The following is a 20,561-nucleotide window of genomic DNA, read 5'->3' on the forward strand; positions in this document are numbered from 1 at the left end:
AAGACCTAGTCCCTATTTTGGTGATGATACTCATCCACTCAGTCTCTGCTAAGCCCTTGGGAACCACCCTCCATCTCCTCAAATGTGCATCCAAGTACTTTATTCTGTTGAAATGCCTTAGAAATGGATCCTTTGTCCACCTCCTCATTCGACAGTGACTCTAAGAACATACAGTGAGCTGAGCGCTGGGCTGGAGGTAAAGAGATGAATGAGACACAAAGTCGTACAGCCCCCTCAAGAAGCCCCAGCCTAGGGGTGCAGGGAGGCACAGCGCACATTTTAATACTATTTCTTAACTAGCTGATTCCTTAGGCCATTTGCAAGTATTTATTTAGGTAAGAGATCATAAAATATACTTCTGTAATACACATACGAAAAAACACATTTGAATGAAAAATAAAATGACAGGAGGTGACAGTATTTAGTGTTTATAAATGAGACCATCAATAACTTTAACAATTCAGAGAAGAAATTCAAAGTGTTCTTAATGTTGAGACCATGCTTTACAATATTTTATAATTAAAAAAAAGTATTAGGCTTTTAAATGTAATACATGACTTTACAGCTTTTCAAGTGATTTTCTTAATGGGTTTCTAGACACTGTCGTATGTGGATGTGGAAAAAAAAAAAAAGACAAGAACTTTGGCAAGCAAAGTATTAGTCCATAGCAGCTTGGTAAAGTTCAGTTTTCTTACATAACGATTCTTCAGTTTATATTTGTTCTTGTTACAGGAGCAGAAAGAACTAACTTGCCATGTATATTTGAGGAGTCTGTAAGCTATATAGCAAAAATAGTTATTTTTAAAAGCCTGTATTGTATGAAAATGTGCACCACACAGCATCTAAAGTAACTGAGTAAATGTAAACCATGTGATTATTAAGTCTTCTAAATAAAATATTCAACCCCAAATCTCACACAATATCCTGTATGTCCACATCTCTTATCTGAAGGCAGCCTTGAGCTTTAAACTAATATATATTTGCTATTTTGAAAAAGTTGTTCCCTCCATTACTAAAAATGCTTCTGTGAAGTCCCTTAGAATTTTTTTTTCAGTTCTCTAGTAACAAGATATATCATGATCAATAAGTGACCACAACCTTAGAAAACAGTACCGAGGCCAGAGAAAGGATGGTCAGGTTGGAGGTTTCTGTCTCCAACCCTGGAAGACTCTTCTACTTGGAGACCCACAGCTCCAAGAAGACAACTCAAAATTCCTTACTTAAAAAAAAAATTTTTTTTATCATGAATAACTGAATAATTAGATTTATAGGAAAATGAGGTTTTTAAATTAAAATTTAGCAAAATTGACTACAATAAATTTTTTCTTCCAATCATTTAAGAATAATAACAAAAGAGAAATCAGGTGAAATTTTACATACAAAAGATATAAATACTGCATACAATGTAGTGAATGAATATTGGCACATACCCTTTCGCATTTAAAGCATAAAATGCAATCAGCAAATTTGATGCTCTTAACATACATTTATGACACAGGCAGAAAACCTCTATGTGACATGGAAGTGTCCCACACTTTAAGGCTTTCCAATAGGTTTATAGCAAGCATCAGGTTGCCAGAGGCGAATATCAACAAGAACTTGATTGAGTTTTTGCATCCAGAGATCCCGCTCTTCCTTGGTATCTGCAGACAGCCAGTTCCTACAGGAATAAACAAAAATGTCAGGAACTTTTCCCCTATCCCATACTTCCATGTACGTTTGCTCAGAGGGAGCCTAAGTAGTAAAATGAGTAACTCATTACTATCTTTCTTTTATTTTTTCATTACCGCCTTTTAATGGATGGTTATCAAGCGCCCCATAGTGAGGTGCTTCCCCAATTACAATCAGATTGGTTAGCTGAACCATAATTCACATTGATGATATTTGGGAAATGATGGACTCTCACACCAAAGACAGTACCTATCTTGTACAGGTGATCTGGCTGGGCAATTTGGTGGTGCAGGACAGCCACTGGTGGGTCCTTCCTAGAAGAGCAAGTGCGCCACAGGCCTGAATGTGGGAGCCCCCCAGGCGCCTCAGACTCGGGCTCCCTAAGAGCTGGAATCACAGGCTCGTGGACCCTCACCTGGCTTTGTAGGTAATACTATTTTGTACTGTCTCGCATTATTTTTGTCTTACTGTGTTAGCAGAGCAAGGTATTTACGATAAATGATCTGAAGATCCTAAGGTGTCGCCTATCCTAACCTCTCTGTTCACATCAGGACTCTCTTCTTTGCATCCTTATTTAGCTACATCTTATATCTAAGTTTAGGCTTAACCAAAAAAGTGACACTCCCAATAGTTTATTCTGTTCATCTCCAACCATAAATTTGCAGAGAGAATAACATTGTTTTTATAAGTCACCTGATTAATTGAGAGCATTTTGGGGATGGCAAGGAAGGGATATGTCAAGTCCCTAAGTAATACTTGACTTCTCAATTACACATGAAATCTTTAAACTTAACCCAAAGAATATTAGCCTTGAAAAAGGCTCCACTGTGAGTATACGGGAAAACAGGATTAGCTAAGATATAACTTGAATGCCGTGCTTTTCTTAACTATATTAATATAGATATTAGATTGCTCTCCAACTAATGTGCGTGTGGTTTGTTTTCTCATTCAGACCATACCCTCTTTGAAGACAAGGATCATCTCTGATATTTCTTACAGTGGTTAAGAACATAGTCGCAATCAGTTACTTAGCTGACAGAAAATGTACAGCCTAATACATACTTGGTGACACAGAGTGTGTCCCTGCATTGGCTGACCAGAGTCTCTCGGTCATCTTCTCTTTGTGGTCGGACAGTAATTAATTCAAAAGTGTTGCGTCTCGCACAAAATTCTCTGTTGGCTGGTTCTATCTGACGACTGGTACAATTGGCCAAATTTAATCTTCCTATGGGATTCTATAAAAACAAATTTTTAAAAAACACGATTAGTAGAAAATAAACAAGACCATTTAAGTCAGTAAGCATCAAGCAGTATTCAAGTTGGCACAAACTGAAAATTAAAAAGCCATTAATTTAAAAGTTAAAATCTAATTATGTGAGTTTAGAGAAACATATTTAATATTTATTATTGTTCTTTTGCTGGACATAAAAATAAAACCAAAAATGTTAACTGGAGATCTCAGCCAACTTACAAAACAAACTCTTTGTTATGGAAAACTTCAGATTAAAAAAACACAACAGCATAATGAACTTCTCTATATGCATCACTCAGCTCCAAAAATTAGAAACACACATTCAACCACCTGATAGCCCACTCACTTCCTCCCTTTCTATGAACAGAAACCCAGACATCTTATTTCACCTCTAAATATTTTCTATGCATCTCTAAAAGATACGGCCAAGCAATTGCTTTGGATTTTCAGAAGCTACATCATTCCTAAGGTACAAGAGTTGAAGATAAAAATTTGAGACTAAATGATCCTGAAAAATGGGAAAAGGGACATGTATGGGCACAAACAATTTAGAGACAGCCAACAGAAGTGTAACTCTGTTAGTAATTAAAAAAAAATTAGAATGAAATACACCCTTTTAAAACATTAGATTGGTCAAATCTGGAAAGAATGGTAATAACTTCTGTTGATTGGTTGGGAAGTAACAGAAACTCTCATACACTGCTAGTCAAAGCACAAAACGATCTATTACTGGTAGATAATTTGATAACAACAATCAAAAAAATTCAAAAAAATGTGACAATGAATATATGTATGGTCATGTATAACTGAAAAATTGTGCTCTACACTGGAATTTGACACAACATTGTAAAATGACTATAACTCAATAAAAAAGTGTTAAAAAAACATTCAGAACGGGCATATTCTGATCCTACAATTTCATGTAAAAGAAACATGCTAAGCAAATATGCAGGTGCACAAAGATGTTTAGATAGGCGTAGCCACTGTTTTTTCATAATAGTAAAATGTTTGAAACAAATAAACGACAGTAATAGGGGACTATTTAAACAAACAGTAATGTTTCCAGAAAGTACGGCAGACAAACAGCCTGAAAGACCTCCCATAACCCCCCAAATGCTAGATAAGTAAACTCACAAGAACGTAAAAGACACCTTCAAGGGCCAAAATCAGCGAGGAAGAGAGAGTGCAGGGTGGTGAGCTAGCCTGAAACCTGGCTTCACAGGGGTATTTACCAGGGTTAGGAAGCAGCAACCTGGACTCATACGGGTGAAATGATATAATATAGTCTGATATCTTTAAAATAGCTCAGCAAAACAAGAACAAAAGAGTATGCATGTTGTGGAGAGATAAATGAAACATGAAAATTAATTATTGTTGAAGCTAGGAGTCTATTATACTATCTCTCTCTGTCTTGTGTACATTTGAACATTTCAATTATAAAAAGTTAAATATATAGGTACATATATTTCCCCACGTGCACACGTGTGTGTGTAAACAGCAAGGGCCAAGAATAAGTAACATATTATTGAATGAAACTACAAGGTAAGAGACTTGCCTTATCAGACATTAAGATTTATTTTAAAATTATGGTAACTGAGACTGAGAAATAGAGACCAAAGAAAACAGGCTAGAAATCTAAACATAGACCTATATATTTAATGATATCTTGATACATGCCAGAAACAGCATGTGGATTAGTGGGGAAGGGATGCACCATTCAATGGTGCTGGCATAACTGGGTTTTCAAATGTGGGGGTGGGGGGTTGGGGAAGGATCAATTCCAGGTAAATTAAATGAGAAATGTAAAATTTTATAACTAGAGTAGGGATGGTTTTCTTATGTAAGACTCAAAAAACAAAATGATAAAGCTATAAATTGACAAATTTGATTATCTTAGCATTAAAAAATCTGTTTATGAAAAGATACTATAAAGACAAATTAAAACCTACGCCAAGCAAAAAAACAGGGAAATAAATGGCCAAAACACATAAGAAAAGATGTTTACTCTTAATGCGTAATCAAGGAAAATCAAAATAAAAACATAGTGAGATAACATTTCACACCTATCATACTGACTGAGTTTAAAAGGCTGACACACCACGTGCTGGTGGGATGTGGAACACTGAGAACTCTCATATACTCCTGGTGGGAATGGAACGTCATACAACTACTTTCCAGAATCACTGGACAAAATCTAGCTAAGTTGAAAATGTGCGAAACTCTACAACTCAATTCTGCTACAACATACAAACCCAAGAAAGAGCTCTAATTCATGTATGTAAGAAGCTAAGTCATAGCAGAGCTGTTTATAATAGCCACAATTTGGAAATAATCTAAGTGTCCATAAATAGGAGAAGTAGATAAATTAACTGTGACACATTCTTACAGTGGAATACCTGAGTACAGAGAAAGATGGCTGGAGCTCTACGAACTAAAGCTACATGCGCCAGTCTAGCCTAATTTCACAAACCATGGTGACTCAAAACATGCAAGTTGCAGAATAGCATATGCAGTATGATATTATTTGTAAAATGTCTCAAAATATGCAACTGCAATAACATATACCACTTAGGAATATGTACATACATAATTAAAATTTAAGGACATACATAGGAACAAAACTGTTTCAGGATAGGAGTTCTCTATGAAGGAGAGAAGGTTACAGGGGGAGCATCAACTGCATTGTTAACACAAAGATTGACAGAAATTATTTGTTCTTTAATGTCTTTTTGATTAATCCAAATATTTCACAATAAATTTTTAAATAAAATTTTACATGGCTACAATGTAATACATATAGATACTGAATGCAATATCACAGATGTATTTGTACTGATGTGAAAAAATGTCAGGATATATTATCAAGTAAAATTCAAGTTATAAAAAGAATGATACTTTATTTTTTAAGTTTAAAGAAGATTCATAAATGGACATATATAATTATACATTTTAAAAATTTAGAAGGATACACAGTCAAAATTAACAGTAATTGTCTCTGTTGTGGATGATTTTACTTTGTAATTCTGCTTATTTCTATTTTCCAGTTTTTGGATTAAAAAAAAAACAACACCTGGGCAATAACATTAAATTCTTTAAAAACTAGATGCAATTCGTTACATAAAATCTTATCAAATTTTAGAAACAAAATGAAAACCACTATATTCCTATGGTAGCTTTCTATTACTGTTTTATCTCAGATTTACGTAAATCAACTGTTAATAAAATACAAAAGTGAATGTAACGTATTTCTGACTAAAAATGTCAATTAAAAACATTATGAAACTTCCAGGAAAAAGAAAAATATATGTCTTAAGGTATTTTCAGAGTGGTCAAATCAAAGGGAATGGATAAGATGTAAAATTTTTACACAAATACACATACATGCACACCCACACTCATTCACTAGTCTTGCAACAAGAATGTTTTTAATGGTTTAGTAAATATACTCAAAGGGGAATTTGGGTGGGTGATGGGGGCCACAGGGAACACTTGCATAAAACATTATCTGAAAGTCAATCAGGGTTTTCACTACCGATCAACAATATTAATATTACCTTTCGTTTCTCATCATCTGGGTAAGTCCAATAAGAAATACAGTTTCCAGAAAGAACACACCATCTTCGATGCCAGGCACCAAAACCACTAACATCTTCAAATATGGTCTGGAAAAGTCAATGAAATACTGACTTCAGAAACCTGAGGATCAATTACACGTTTTCTACACATTAAACTTCAGTATGTTGGCATATTTCATACTTCAAAATCTACTTGCATGCTTTTCATCATCTGCTTTATCTTAGTAATGGAAATCACTGGTTGCTCATATGCAGAAATTTGCCTACATTCTCAACATCGTCTATAAGCATACAGCATGTAAGAACTTTCAGATATTAACCAAATTAAGACTTTAGACCTTTTAAAGCATGGTGTCCCTAACCAAATGCTCCTTAAATAAACGTACTTCAAGTTTTGGAGAGTAAAATATCAGAATATCATACCTTAAATATTGGGAAAAAACTGGTAGCTTGTTAAATTAGACTTATCTTAATATGGAAGATGGTATTTAATTCAGGAGAGCAAAACAGGATCAGAAAAGAGTCAACTCATGATTGTAAGCCTTGAGAGAGCACTGTGATAAACATCAGAACTCCCCATCTGCTGAGCCATCAACCACACGAGGAAGTAGCAGTCAGGTGGTCAGCCAGCTCATGCATCTGGAATGTAAGTTACATTCTACCTAATGGAAGGCGAAGCAATCCTGTTGTTAAGGACAGGATTCTGGAATAGGTAACTAACAACATGTGTTTTTTCCACGGAAGTACTTTTACTTAAGCCATATAAGTAGAAGCTGCTTTTTCCTCCCACTATTTTTTAGTTGTAGTCATAATGGAGCCCTAACTTATATGAAAGTCCTTACTTTTAATTAAAAAAAAATTCCTATAAGAACTGTTATGTTAAAGAACGAGGCAAAGTAAAAACGTAACAATGCTGTAGACTTGGTGCTGGCAAATTTTCTGCAAAGGGTAAAGATTCGAGACTTTGTGGGCCATATAGGTCCTGTCATGGCTATTCAGTTCTGCTGTCACAGAGCAAAAGCAGACAGAGACACTATGGAAACAAACGGGCTCAAGTACTAGTAAAACTCTGTATAAACAAGCAGCGGGCCATACTTTGCCAACCCCGATCATAGACAATCCAAAGGCATCTTTGTGTTTGATTTCAGAAAGCATTAAGGCTTTTTTCCACCTTCCAATGGCTCAACTAAGCCTTACACCAACCCTCTGATGGTGGGAAGTACGCTCTTTCTGTGTGAATTTACCACTAGGTGACTTGAGTTAGGAGTGCAGTCACTGGCCATGGGGGAAGTTATTTTGTGTGGAGAAGTGCATCCACGATAGAATGAAAGCTCAAATTTGTTAGCCTGATTAATTAGCTAATGAGCTTACTCCATGTGTCCTCTTGCCCCACCTTTTCTTCTTCCGTTCACCCGCTTTCCTCCCCACCAAATGCTTTCTCTGGGCAACATTACTCATAGCCACCCAAGGGAGAAAGATAGGAATCTTGTTACTTCAGTCTCAAGCAGAAAGTTAGTATAAATGATTCACCAGTGCCCACATGTGTTTATATTCACCTTTTACATCATACAGATAAATAGAAAAGGAAAAATTTGATGGGTAAAGATAATACAAGTTATGATTACACTCTATTATAATCAAAGAAGAATCACAAGAGGATAGTGTTTTCATTTTTACAGCTGAGAAAACTGAGGGCCAAGGAAACTAAATGACAACACACAATCACAAAGCAGAACTGGAATCTTCTAGCTAATCCAGAATGTACTTCTCTTGCTGCTCATCAGTCTTGGCAGAGCTAGATTAGCACCATTTTAGCATCATTTCGCTAGTTTCTCTGGTTGGCCGTCTCCTTCCTTCCAGCTGTTCCTGGCACATCAGGAAGGAAGACTGAACCAAGCGACTTTAATTTCAATGACTACCTCTATTTTTTATAGAGGTTAGAAGTAATTAAAAAGCATTGGTTAGACAGGGGACAGAAGTCATTCTGGGGAGTCCTGAGCAATTTTTTTTGCCACATTTCTGTAAGTGTGGATGTGACAGGAACACTATAGGATTCAAGACAGAGTAAACCTGAAGAGATCTCTCTAAACTAGTTAACAGCCCAGCTCAAAAATTAAATAGGTCAAACATTATAGGCAAATGAACCAGCTGCCCTAGGTGCTAAAGGTATCTATGATAAAATAAGGAAATACTTACATTAAAAGAAAAGATCAGGTAAACAGTGCCTTCAAGTCAGAAATTTATCAAAACGCTTTTCCAAGAATATCTAGTGCCACCTGCTGGATTTACATGTGAAAAAAGTCTGATTTACAGTCACCTTGGCCACCTGAACTTTCTGTACAGTCTAGCTCTTCTTTCTGTAGCCTTTGACAGCAATGGCAAATTGCTCTGTGATATCCTTTGTATAGGTCAAATTCTTGCCTCACAAAGAAAATCAAAGCTATTAGATTTTCTCTACTTCTCGCACCACACCCACAATCTTCTGTGTATTCTGCACACATACCTTTCTCCTCTGATAATGGAAAAGGAAGAATCTGTATAAGATCAACCCCATAAACCATGACACGGGTCTTATTTGTTCTCACTCTAATGACCTTGTTCCACGTATTATTCCTTAAACCTAATGCTCGTTCCCCTCTACTTTCCTCTCCTTTCAACCTCTTTGGCCCTACTAAAAGCTACCCATTTGAATGTAAAAATGCTCAAGTCTCTGTCTTAAAAGTGTCAACAGAATCCTTCTTTCACCCTACCTGGCTCTGTAAGTACCACACTCTTTACTCCTTTGTGGCCAAACTTTGTTTCAAACAGTTGCTGTACTCCCATTCCTCACCCTCCACTCCATTTGTAAACATCTGCAATCTAGCTCCTGCTCTCACCAAGACTAGAACGACCACCTCATAAATAGTCCGACAGTCTCTAATAGATCCTTACCTAACCTGATCACTCCCTCTTTCAGACTCTCTTCTCCTGGCAGTCATGACACTGACTTCTCCATTGCCCTCCCTGTAGTCTCTCTCGAGAGCTTCTCCTTCTAGGTCTGTGGCTTAAGTGTTAAGTGTTCTCCTGGTTCTGCTTTACCCAACTTCGCGTAAGCTTCCATTACTGTCTCTCTGCTGCAGATTTCCAAATCTTCATCTTATCTCAAATGTCTATCTCGCGCTCCAAACTCAAAACTTTGAAACATGTCTTTTGGCATCTAAAATTCAAGTTGTTTAAAACTTAACTCATTAAAACTTCCTATCTTTGGTGGGGATTGACTAATGAGAGGCATGAGGGAACTTTCTGGGGTAATTTTCTATATCTTAATAGAAATTTGGGTTACATAGATTTATGCCTGTGTCAAAACTTGGGGGATGTACACTTAAGATTCAAGGGAACATGCTAATGTCTACAGTATACTTTTAAATTCTTCCCCCCAAATATGGTGTTTCAGGATTGGCTAGAAGGATGGCTAGGTAGTAGACACACAATAAAGCAAGGATAGTAAAAAATGTTAAAGGCAGAATCTAGATGCTGGGTATACAGGTGTCCACTGTAAAATTCTATAAACACTGATGTATGTTTGCACTTTTCCACAATAAAATTTTGGGGAAAAACACTTTCCACCCCAAACACAGACACTTGCTCCTCCCCTAAGGTGCCTGATCTCAGCACAATCACTGCCACTCAACAAGTTGTGCAAGGCGGGGATCTGGGTGACATCCTCACTTCTGCTCCTCCACCCCTACAGTCAAACCACTAGGGTCTGCCCTTCTTCATCTCTCCACCCTGACTGCCAGTCCCCATCCCCTCTCTCACGGGGTAACTCAGTCTCCTCACTAGTCTTCTTCAGGGTCACCACTCCTCAATCCACTTCTACGTGTCAGTCAGAATGACTTCCCTAAACCCCATATTTGATGTTATTCCTCTGCCTAAGATCCTGCAAGAGCATCCAGCTGACTACAGGATAAAGTCCAAATTCTTTAAAAGGCCCTCTAATACTTGGCCCCATTTCTCCCAACCTCACTTTTCTTCCCAATCACTCCCCTCGCTTCCCCACCTGCACGCACACACTCAAACTCTAAGCTTAGCTATCTTGAAATGTCTACCACTATGTAAATGTGTCATCTTTTTCTTTGGTGGGGGTGAGAGAGGGAAGGGCCCCAGGCCATTTGCACATGCTTTCCCCTTCATCTGGAACACCTCTCCCTCCTCTTTCCCGCTGGCTAACTTATTCAGTTAGCAGTTTACAAGTTATTTCCAGTAGCTCTCTTGAAGCCTTCCCACCAATACCGAAGCCCTGGTGTCCCACCAATTTAAACCCATGCACTGCATGCTTTCTCCTATTATAGTACTGTGTTGTATTTACCCGTTCACTTATAATCCTCCTTTTTAAACTAAAAGTTCCTGAGTAGAGGGATTATTTTTCATGGCCTATTATATTTCCAGCACCAGCACAGTGACTGGCATGTAGTGGACATGCAACAAATCTTTACTGAACCAATTTATCACTTAATCACATAGGCTTTATTCCTAAGGGAAACAGTCTATACTTCACAAAATGCAAAAAAGAAAATATAGATTTTGTTACTTACTAGAAAACCTCTTTCTTCAACACTTGAATTCACTTGACACTTTATTTTTAAATAAATATGACCTTCCAAAGGAGATAGAAAGGGCACCTGCGAAGAAAGGGAGTAAATTATTTGTAAAACAGTTTCAAAGTGTGATGTGATGTTTCTTGATAAAACATGTATAAGTCATGAATAGAGAATATTATGCCTTGAAAATAAAGTATTTTCTAAAGCTGGAATATGACATAGGTGGCCAAAAAGCCACTAGTTCCTTAGCAACAAATGCTTTTAAAGAATAAATTCAGTCAAGGTAGAGTTTGATTAAAAACAGAACCCTAAGCCCCAAATTAATGTAATAAAGAAAACACAGATTTTAGAAGAGAATACATATGTTTATCCATTCTCTATCAACAGAATATACTTGATAGAAGGTGGGATAAACCAACCGGTATATCAATACAATGTAATATTATTCAGCAATAAAGGACAGGGAACTGCAGAACGGAAAAGTTGATCCTCAAATTCATATGGGATTGCAAGAGGTCCCAAATAACCCACTCTTAAAAAAGAAAAACAAAGTTGAAGGAATCTTACTTCCCAATTTCAAACCAATCCAAAGCTACAGTAATCAGAACAGTGTGGTACTGGCATAAGGAGAGACATAGAGATCGCAGGGATAGAATTGAGAGTCCAGAAATAAACCCATACATATATGCCAGACTGATTTTCAACAAGGGTACCAAGGCCTTTCAATGAGGAAAGAGCAAGCTTTTCAACAAATGGTTCTGGGGAAACTGGAGAGCCACATGCAAAAGAGTGAAGTTGGTTCCCTACTTCATATCACATACAAAAATTAACTCAAAATGGATCAGTGACCTAAATATGAAAGCTAAAACCATACAACTCTTAGAAGAAAACACAGGAGAAGATATTCAATGATTGTGGATTTGGCAGTGGATTCTCAGATATAATATCAAAAGTAAGTGAACGAAAGAAAAGATAGACAAACTTCCTTAAAATGAAATTTTTTTCAGTATGGAGGTCCCTCAAAAATTAAAAATAGAACTACCATATAATCAAACAATCCCACTACTAAGAATTTATCCAAAAGAATCAAAATCAGGCTCACAAAGGGTTATTTGCACTCCCATGTTCACTGCAACATTCTTCCTAATGGCTAAGAGGTGGAAACAATCTAAATGCCCATCAACAGCTGAAGAGACAAAGAAAATGTGGAACGGTTTCCTTTCTTTCCACTTCTGCATATGAAAACTACTCTAGGCCATCTGGATCCTGCTCTCCTTAGAGTATGAAGTCTGTCTTTTAGGCCCTGAAACTCCCAGTGTATATTTTCTTACGTGTCCTAACCCACAGACCCCACACCTCTGCAAAGCAGATCCTTGAGGTCAACTATTGTGTCTTTCTCATGTTTGTTTCCATATCCTATTGCCAAATCATATCTAGATATTCAATAAATGTTTGCTAAAAGACTATTATTTTGTCAAATAATACCCAAATACTCCTATTGAAAAGAAGAGGGTGGGGAATGTGTTACATAGAAACAATAAAATATTATTCAGCCATAAAAAAGGAAATCCTGTCAAATGTTACAACATGAATGAACCTTGAAGACGTTACGCTAAGTGAAATAATCCAGTCACAAAAAGGACAAATACTGCAGGAGTCCACTGGTACGAGGCATCGTGAGTAGCCAACTCATAGAAGCAGGATGTGGAACGGTGTTGCCTGGGGCTGGCAGGAGTGTGGAAAAGGGAGTTGCTATTCAATGAGCACAGAATTTCATTCATGCAAGGTGAAAAACTTCTAGAGATTGGCTACAATATTGTGCTTATAGTTAATAATATTGTACACTTAAAAATTTGTTGAGAGAAGATCTCATGTTATATACTGTTTATCCCAATAAAATGTAAACTTCAGTGTGTCAAAGCATTCTGTCAAGAAAGTAAAAAGACAATGTACAAAATACGTGAAAATATTTGCAAGTCATATATCTGATAATGGTTTAGTACCCAGAATATATTAAAAACTCTTATAGGACAACAATAAAAAGATAACTCAATTAAGACATTCCAAACAACCTAATTTAAAAATTGGCAAAGGACTTGAGTAGGCATTTCTTCAAAGATACACAAGTAGCCAACAAATACCTTATCAAATGCTCAGTATCAATAGTCATGAGGTAGTAAGTGTTAGCTTGATGACAATAATGATGAAGATGAAGAGAAGGTTGAGGATTCCAATGGAAATCTCAGATTGCCATTGTGCCCAGAGCCATTTAGTGAAGAATGAATAAAAAGGAATTTGACTTTTATTGGAAGCACATTGTTTTGAACCAAAATAAACATAAGCTAAATTATAAAACAAACAATAATTTATTGAAAGCATACTTTTTAAATTATTTATTTTACAGTTGAATCACTCTGTATCTATAAAGTTTTTCTTATTCCTTAGATACAAGGTGTTTCCAACATTTATAATCCCCAAGTTTATGCTATAGATTAAACCACATTGTGGCTGAAATGTGTCCCCTCCCCACCCCTTACCTAATTCACATGTTGAAGCCCTAACTCCACCACAGAAAGTGACTATGTTTGGAGATAGAGTCTTTAAAGAAGGTTAAATTAGTTCATTAGTATGGGCCCTAATCCAATAGGATTTATGTCCTTATAAAAAGAGAAGATTAGGACACAGACACTTACAGAGAAAAGACCATATGAAGACACCTAAGGGAGACAGCCACCTACAAGCTAAGGGTGAGGGTTTAGGAAAAAACCAACCCTACAACACCTTGATCTTGGACTTATGGCTTCCAAAACTGGGAAAATATAAATTTCTATTGTTTAAGCTCTTCCAAAAAATTAGTCATTAGGGAAATGCAAATCAAAACTACAGTGAGGTATCACTTCACATCCAATATGTATAAATCTACCCCAAAGGAATAAACTTTATCTGAGCAATAATTACCTAGCAGGTTATACATAGATAAAAATAAAGTTGCCCTATGATGTATAAATAGAGAACTAATACATCTCATGATGACAATTTTCATCAAATGTTTGTGTAATTTTACTTCCAGGCAGATTTCTAAAATTAAGGATCCCATATCTAGCACAAGTCTGCATAACAGAGAGGGCAGAAAGCTGCAGACACAGACCTGACAGTGAAAGCCAATGTTGAAATCTATCTGAAGAAGATTTGTTTAAGGTCAATATGAGAAGGTCTGGAAATGTCCTAAATCCCCATGCCAGATGCCATTACTGTCATGATGCACTGACTCTTCACTCCCAACCATGGCTGATGTGCTAGCTACAGAGACATACACAAAAGTAAAGACAAGCTGAAGAGGGGATTCCTGGTCAAAAAGTATACATTTCAATAGACTAATTCTATAAAACAAACCCCCCAACTTTCTGAATTTAAAGGCATCTATAAAGTATAATCAAAACATCATATGCCTCATTATCATATTTGTTATAAATTCTCTTGCCTTTTTCTTTTCCATACTGTCAGTGTTAAGTTCCTTAGTCTCCCAATGCTAAGTCATAGCAGTCTACTGTTTGGCCCAGAAAATGCTGCTAGTGAAAAGAATCTCATAGAGATGAGAATCTTCCTTCTACATCTACAGCCGTGAAAAGTAGACAGTATTCTTGGTGAGAAGCTTATCCTGATGAAGTGAATTGAGAATATTCACAGAAGAGTCAATGTCACTACCCCCCAGTCCAGTGCAGAGACGTGTGAAAATGTATGATCCTATTCTGTTTTCTGTTTAACGAAAGGTCCTTTTAAGATTATCAGCATCTCAAAAGGTTATTGTTAAGAGCTGTAAAATGTAGTCCCTATAGTCAGGGTGACTATATAATTTTTTATACACCAGGATTTTTCTGATAGAGAATAATTATACCTGTTAATAGTTATACCAGGCCGACAAAATCACGCCTTCTATCTAGCATAAACCAAGATAGCTTTGGACACACCAGAACACCTACTCACTCTTCCTACAATCTCAAAATTCTTCAATGTCAATCGGTTGTTTTACTTCATAATTGTATGCCCTAATACTGTCTAAACTGACATCTCTATTTCCTAGAAGGTATTAATACCCATGAAGTTTCTTTAAGTCAGAAGATGATTGTGGGATATGCTTCTCTTTATCCATAAAAGTATAGTAAAACCTATGATTATTTTGGATTCTCTACTCAAAGAAACAATTTAGAAGTCTGTGACTCATTGAGATTCATAATTCAAATTCCAGGATGCCAGACTTTACATCAGATACCTACAACTTCAAATAAGGGAATCCACTATCAGTGGTATCCTAAATTTGTAGAGCAAACAGCCTGGGTTAACCACAAAAGAAACTGCATTCTGGGGATCTCAGAGATAATTCCAAGACTTGTCATTACTGGTCAAGGTACCAATAAAATAAGCAAATGCTCCCTTGCACTGACGTTCTCTGGTAGGATATGAGAGACTTGTCTACTCTCTCAAATTTAATCAAATAGGATTATTATGTGAGTACAGAAGACCATCCATTTTCCCCACCAGTTTAAACAACATCTGAACCTAACTATTTGAATATTCTCCTACATTAACTACAAGATATTAGAACAAATATTTGTTCCTCTTACCACTCAAAAAAGCACATTTGGGACAAGTTTTACACCTAAATTGTATTGTATTTGACTCAGAAAGAGATTTTAGAGTATTGGACACAACCAACTAAATTTAGTGATTTGATTTTACACTCAATCATGTGGTTGGATATTTAAGTTATATTTCAAAAAAATTAAGAGAATGGATATATCATAATTTATTTTTAACTTATGTGACATTTTAAATTAAAATGGCAGCAAAAAATTTTTAAAGAGCAGTCAGTCTATATTTAACATGCCATTGAAATCTCATTCATTTTAGAGATTAATGAAATCTCTTACAAATACAGAAATTGGCTATTTGACTCACACTGAGTAAGGAATACAGTTCATAGAACTCCAGTTCTTATGCTTACATAATTTGCAAATCTTATTTTTGAATTTAAAATAAAACAAAAAGTACTATTCAGCATTTCGCAAATTAGCATTTCCATATACCCACAAAATGCTTGAAATGATCTTCACAAAGGTATTAAAAATCCTTTAAAAAACCTTCTAAAATATATGATTATATTTAGTAGAATTTTAGCATGAAATGAATTTTAATTTTGAAATTAATAAAGCATCACCTACATAGCAACATACCTATTAGCCAATTAAGATCATAAAAGTTTTCTACTTTTATGTAAAATATCATCAGCAGTTTGTTCAATAGACAGGAGGTAAACAATATTGAACAGATTTTAGTTTTAGACATAGTTATTAATTTGGCATTTTGGTACCCAGAAAATCAATGCTGAAATGACTATAGACTCTTAAAGAATTATAACATGAAAAAAAAGAATATAGAAGAAAAGTCCAAATTACCAAACATGCATGAAAAAAACTAGAGAACTTTTAAAGAAAACTTTAAAAGAATTATAAAAGTAAAGAAAAAGATGTCCAAGAGTCTAAAAGAAAGAATAATGCACATAATTCCTTAATTATTCAAAAACAATCAAGAAGCCATGAGAGTGGTTAGTAAAACAAATATGTAAGCGCCAAAAATTAAGGAGTGATTTTTAAGCTCATTAGTTTCAAGCAAAGAAAATGTGGCAACCTTTTCCTGGAACATATAGCCCAGTAGCTCTCGCTCTTTTACATCATAATTTATCTAAAACAAACAAAATAAAAGACAAAGAGAAAAAAAGAGCCAGAATCACTCAATTTGTTAAACTAGCTGAATTACTAAATTAAAAGTTACATGATTTTTTAAAACATCTCTATATTCTGACTACAGAAATCTTTTATAATATTTTAAAATACTCTATATTATATATACAGCAGGAACCAACCCTAAGACTAAAGTTTGCCTCTCATTGTCTCACTACTTAAAATGGTCATGTTAGCTATTGAAAGTTAAGTCATATCACATTATGGTGAAAAAGTATTCAACAGTGATATTATACAGGTCTAAATTGTGAAGCCTTAAATTTGGAGAGGAAAGAATGGGAAGGAAATCCATCAGATTCATGAATACTCCTCTAAGAAATTAACCTATCTTTCCCTACTCTGTCAAAACTAAATCTATAAAATGTTAGTCATTTCATAATATTAGTTTCAAACAGGCAAGAAACTACATTTAAAACTCGTAAGCTTAACATCTACATGCAAGAAGTAATACTTGTTTAGTCAGAATTGCCATTTAGAATAAACCAGTACGTGCTGCTGTGAAGACTTAACTATTAAGATAAAGAGAGAAATACTTTCAACATCAAAAAATGTATCATGCAAATAAGCCTATGTCTAGTTAAAATGTACAATTCTAACAACATACATTTTCAGCCAAAGATTTCAAAGTACTGGGGCATTTCCATTGACCTAATTTTTCAATCAATCAATAAATAAATTCTGGATTACCTTGTCCAGAGCAAATTTCGTGTTTCCTATTGAAGACAATGACAGCGTGTAGGATCCAACAAGGGCAAAGTTGCTGGTCCGCACAGCATTAAGACTGGCCATAACTAAAGAAAACAGAAATGAAGTTTAGTTCAGAGTGACTTTGGTAAGTATAAATAATAATTCCTCACCCCACCCAACTGCCATGGAAAAAACTGCTTCATTTTCCTCTATCTCTAAATATGGTGTGGGACGGGGGGTGGGTGGGCAGAATAAAACATCAACATACTTCCTAATGAAAGGAAGCTGTTAGGTACTTTATATTTAACTTAAGTGAGGTACAGGCACTCCTTAATATTTGGGACAGATGTGTTTCTAAAGACACAGAACCTCAAAATGTGTACATGTAACATAGATATAAGAAGACTTCATTGCTCCAGTCTAGGATGACAATGAGCAGCGGAGACTTCATCTGCACGGTTCTTCTTAGTTACTCTCTTGAGCCAAGGAAAAAGAAATCTAACACCCAAAGCTGAGTGAAATCAACTCAATCCTAATCCCCTTTGGAAAATTTAGGCCTAACGCCACTCTGGAAAAGTCCTTTCCTGGCTTACTGGCACTCCAGTTCCCAGTGAACTAGAAACGTGCTTTTCTGACATGATACAATGCCAGTCAGGAGCCGTGAAGTTAAGAGGTAAATTCCGCAGTGTGGGTAGCACAGAGCAAATCTACAGAACAGGAGAGGCAAGGGTGAAGAGTGATGCTGCCTGCGGCAGCTGTCAAGTGACCAGGCACCACACGTGTCCTGCCTGCTAGAGCCTGAGTAATGTGATGTTTGCTGGCCTTTGCTGGTATCGGATGGCAGGCTATTCCGGCCAACAATCTTGAAAGCTACTAAAAATGATATAGAAAATATTATTCAAAGGAGACTAAGGTAAACATTCACAAATCAAGATGCCCACATGTACAAGTATGCAATTGCTTAGTTCTTTTAATTATTCTAGTGTTCCAGAAAGTTCAAGACCCACTTACCTGAAGAATGAAGGGTGCTTTTCTTAAAAAAAAAAAAAGGAGAGATGTGAAGAACAGAAGTTATTTTCTTTATTTGATACAAAGATTTAAATATTAACTACAAAACTCTCCAACATTGCAAAGACTACACTTCAGAAAACAGTATTTTTTTCTTTTTAGTATATTTTAAAGTATATTTTAGAGATTTCCAAAGCACTAAGGGCTTAGAAATGGTTAACAAACTTACAATCTTATGTGTAAGATGAAGATTTCTCAAGGAAGCTCAGTTTTTTAAAGATTCTACTTACTGTGGTTATAGATGTGAGGAGTCGCTTAGGAGTAATAGCCTAGAAAAAAGATAACGGTATATTTCCTATTAAACATTATGATTCAGAGCTTAAACCCAACCAAACTTGAGATTTTCCCACACAGTAATAATTCTTAAATATGAATACATTATAAATGAATCCTTTATTAAGGCTTTATCCATACTGTTATTTCTTTTTCATTAAAGCTAAATACAATTCTTCTAAATGATGATTCAGAAAAATAACAAAAGAGCAAAGACTAGGAAGGAGGGAAACCAAGCTCGTTCTGTTCTGCACACTTGTGGTGACCATGTTATTCTTATTAGTCAGACTGAGAGGAGTTAGTGAGAAAATTGTTCAGAGGAAAGGCTTGAGAAAAGTTTAAAGAGATAACAAAAGTTAGTTGTCAAGTAAATATACAGAAAATAGAATTATCCAGCCTGAGTGTCTCAGCAGCTTATACTTAGGATCATGATCACTCACTGTAAGTTTACTCTTAATATTCATACCTACTAAATGCAGTAACTAGGAATTTGGGGCATAAAGATGACCCCAAATAATTACAAATTATACATAAATTAAAACTGACATTATACGTGCTATTTTTGATTATATTTTTACTGGGTTTCTTTCATTCTCACCTTTGACTTGTATGCCTTTTTCTTTTTATCAGTGCCTGCGGGATCTTTCTTCTGCACCTACACACAAACCCAAAGCAAAATTAACTTAAAATCTGGTACCTTTAAGAAAAAGTCACTATTAGTTATTTTAGAAAGCTTTAACTGCTTACCAAGCTGTAAACTTCAATATTTATTTCAAAGTCATTGGACACATCTTGCCTGGGAAAATAAAAATGTCAAATTATGCCATTAAAAATGATGCCACAAATACTGTTCTAAGACTCAGAGAAAAGGAATTTACTGTGTTTTAAAACTAAACACAATAGTTATAAACCATTAAAGAATATAAAAATTAATAAGAATGGTCTACTTTTTCCTGTAATACAAGTCAAACATTTTCTTCATTATTTTGCAACTCAAGATTTTCAATAATAAAAATAATTTTTTTCACACTGGATTTTGACCCTAGTTTCAAAATAAATCTTTGACACTGAATATTAAGTATATATAAGATTTAAAGCATATATTAAAAAATTGTGGTCCAGATTTTATGTGTATGAATAGTAAATAATGTTAAAACATTTCAAAATATTAAACACCTATAGTCACGTGGAAGAAATGCGCTACTCAACTGAAGGAAAGATCAGAAACATAAGAGTTAAACCAACAAATTGAAAAATGAATTACCTGTCCACATAAAAAAGGATGAATATACTGCATTTCAAAAACTGTAAATGCTACCTGTATGCTTAGAGTGTATTAACTCTATTAAAAGAAAAATATGTTTGAATCATCAAAAGCCTAATTTACTCACAGAGTAAATGTAGTAGTGAATGTTAGAGCGTCGCCGTTAAGAGAATTTGAAGTACTTGCTAATGGTGTGGCTACCATATTTTCAGCTCCTGCTTTTAGTATAATTAAGAAATAGTAATTTGCTGCATCTGCAAGAAAAAAAATCACATTACATAATAAGCACAAGAAAAATCAGATTTCGATAATCAGCATTCTGGAAGACCAAACGAATAAAGTAATACTGCAAGTGATTTACACAAAATTCATTTAAATTTTCTAAAGTCAACT

The 20,561-nt window shown here is 35.4% G+C and overlaps 1 protein-coding gene across 3 annotated transcripts in view; it reads right to left on the bottom strand.

The window, feature by feature from the left end:
* Positions 1-304: 304 nt before the first annotated feature.
* Positions 305-20,561, bottom strand: part of ANLN (anillin, actin binding protein) — a 50,427-nt gene continuing 30,170 nt past the window's right edge. For 2 of the 3 annotated variants that reach the window (XM_072964673.1, XM_031674277.2), the window contains exons 15-25: positions 20,296-20,422; positions 19,652-19,700; positions 19,503-19,559; positions 18,862-18,900; positions 18,575-18,596; positions 17,564-17,667; positions 16,764-16,817; positions 11,073-11,159; positions 6,478-6,585; positions 2,734-2,906; positions 305-1,660 (exon numbers count right to left, since the gene is read on the bottom strand). In XM_072964673.1, the coding sequence (XP_072820774.1) occupies positions 1,537-1,660; positions 2,734-2,906; positions 6,478-6,585; positions 11,073-11,159; positions 16,764-16,817; positions 17,564-17,667; positions 18,575-18,596; positions 18,862-18,900; positions 19,503-19,559; positions 19,652-19,700; positions 20,296-20,422 (944 nt within the window). In that variant the 3' untranslated portion in view covers positions 305-1,536. The remainder of the gene's footprint in view (positions 1,661-2,733; positions 2,907-6,477; positions 6,586-11,072; positions 11,160-16,763; positions 16,818-17,563; positions 17,668-18,574; positions 18,597-18,861; positions 18,901-19,502; positions 19,560-19,651; positions 19,701-20,295; positions 20,423-20,561) is intronic. The other variant, XM_006201893.4, reaches the window with a different exon arrangement.

This window comes from Vicugna pacos, chromosome 7 (genome assembly GCF_048564905.1).
Source record: "Vicugna pacos chromosome 7, VicPac4, whole genome shotgun sequence".
Classification (NCBI taxonomy): domain Eukaryota; kingdom Metazoa; phylum Chordata; class Mammalia; order Artiodactyla; family Camelidae; genus Vicugna; species Vicugna pacos.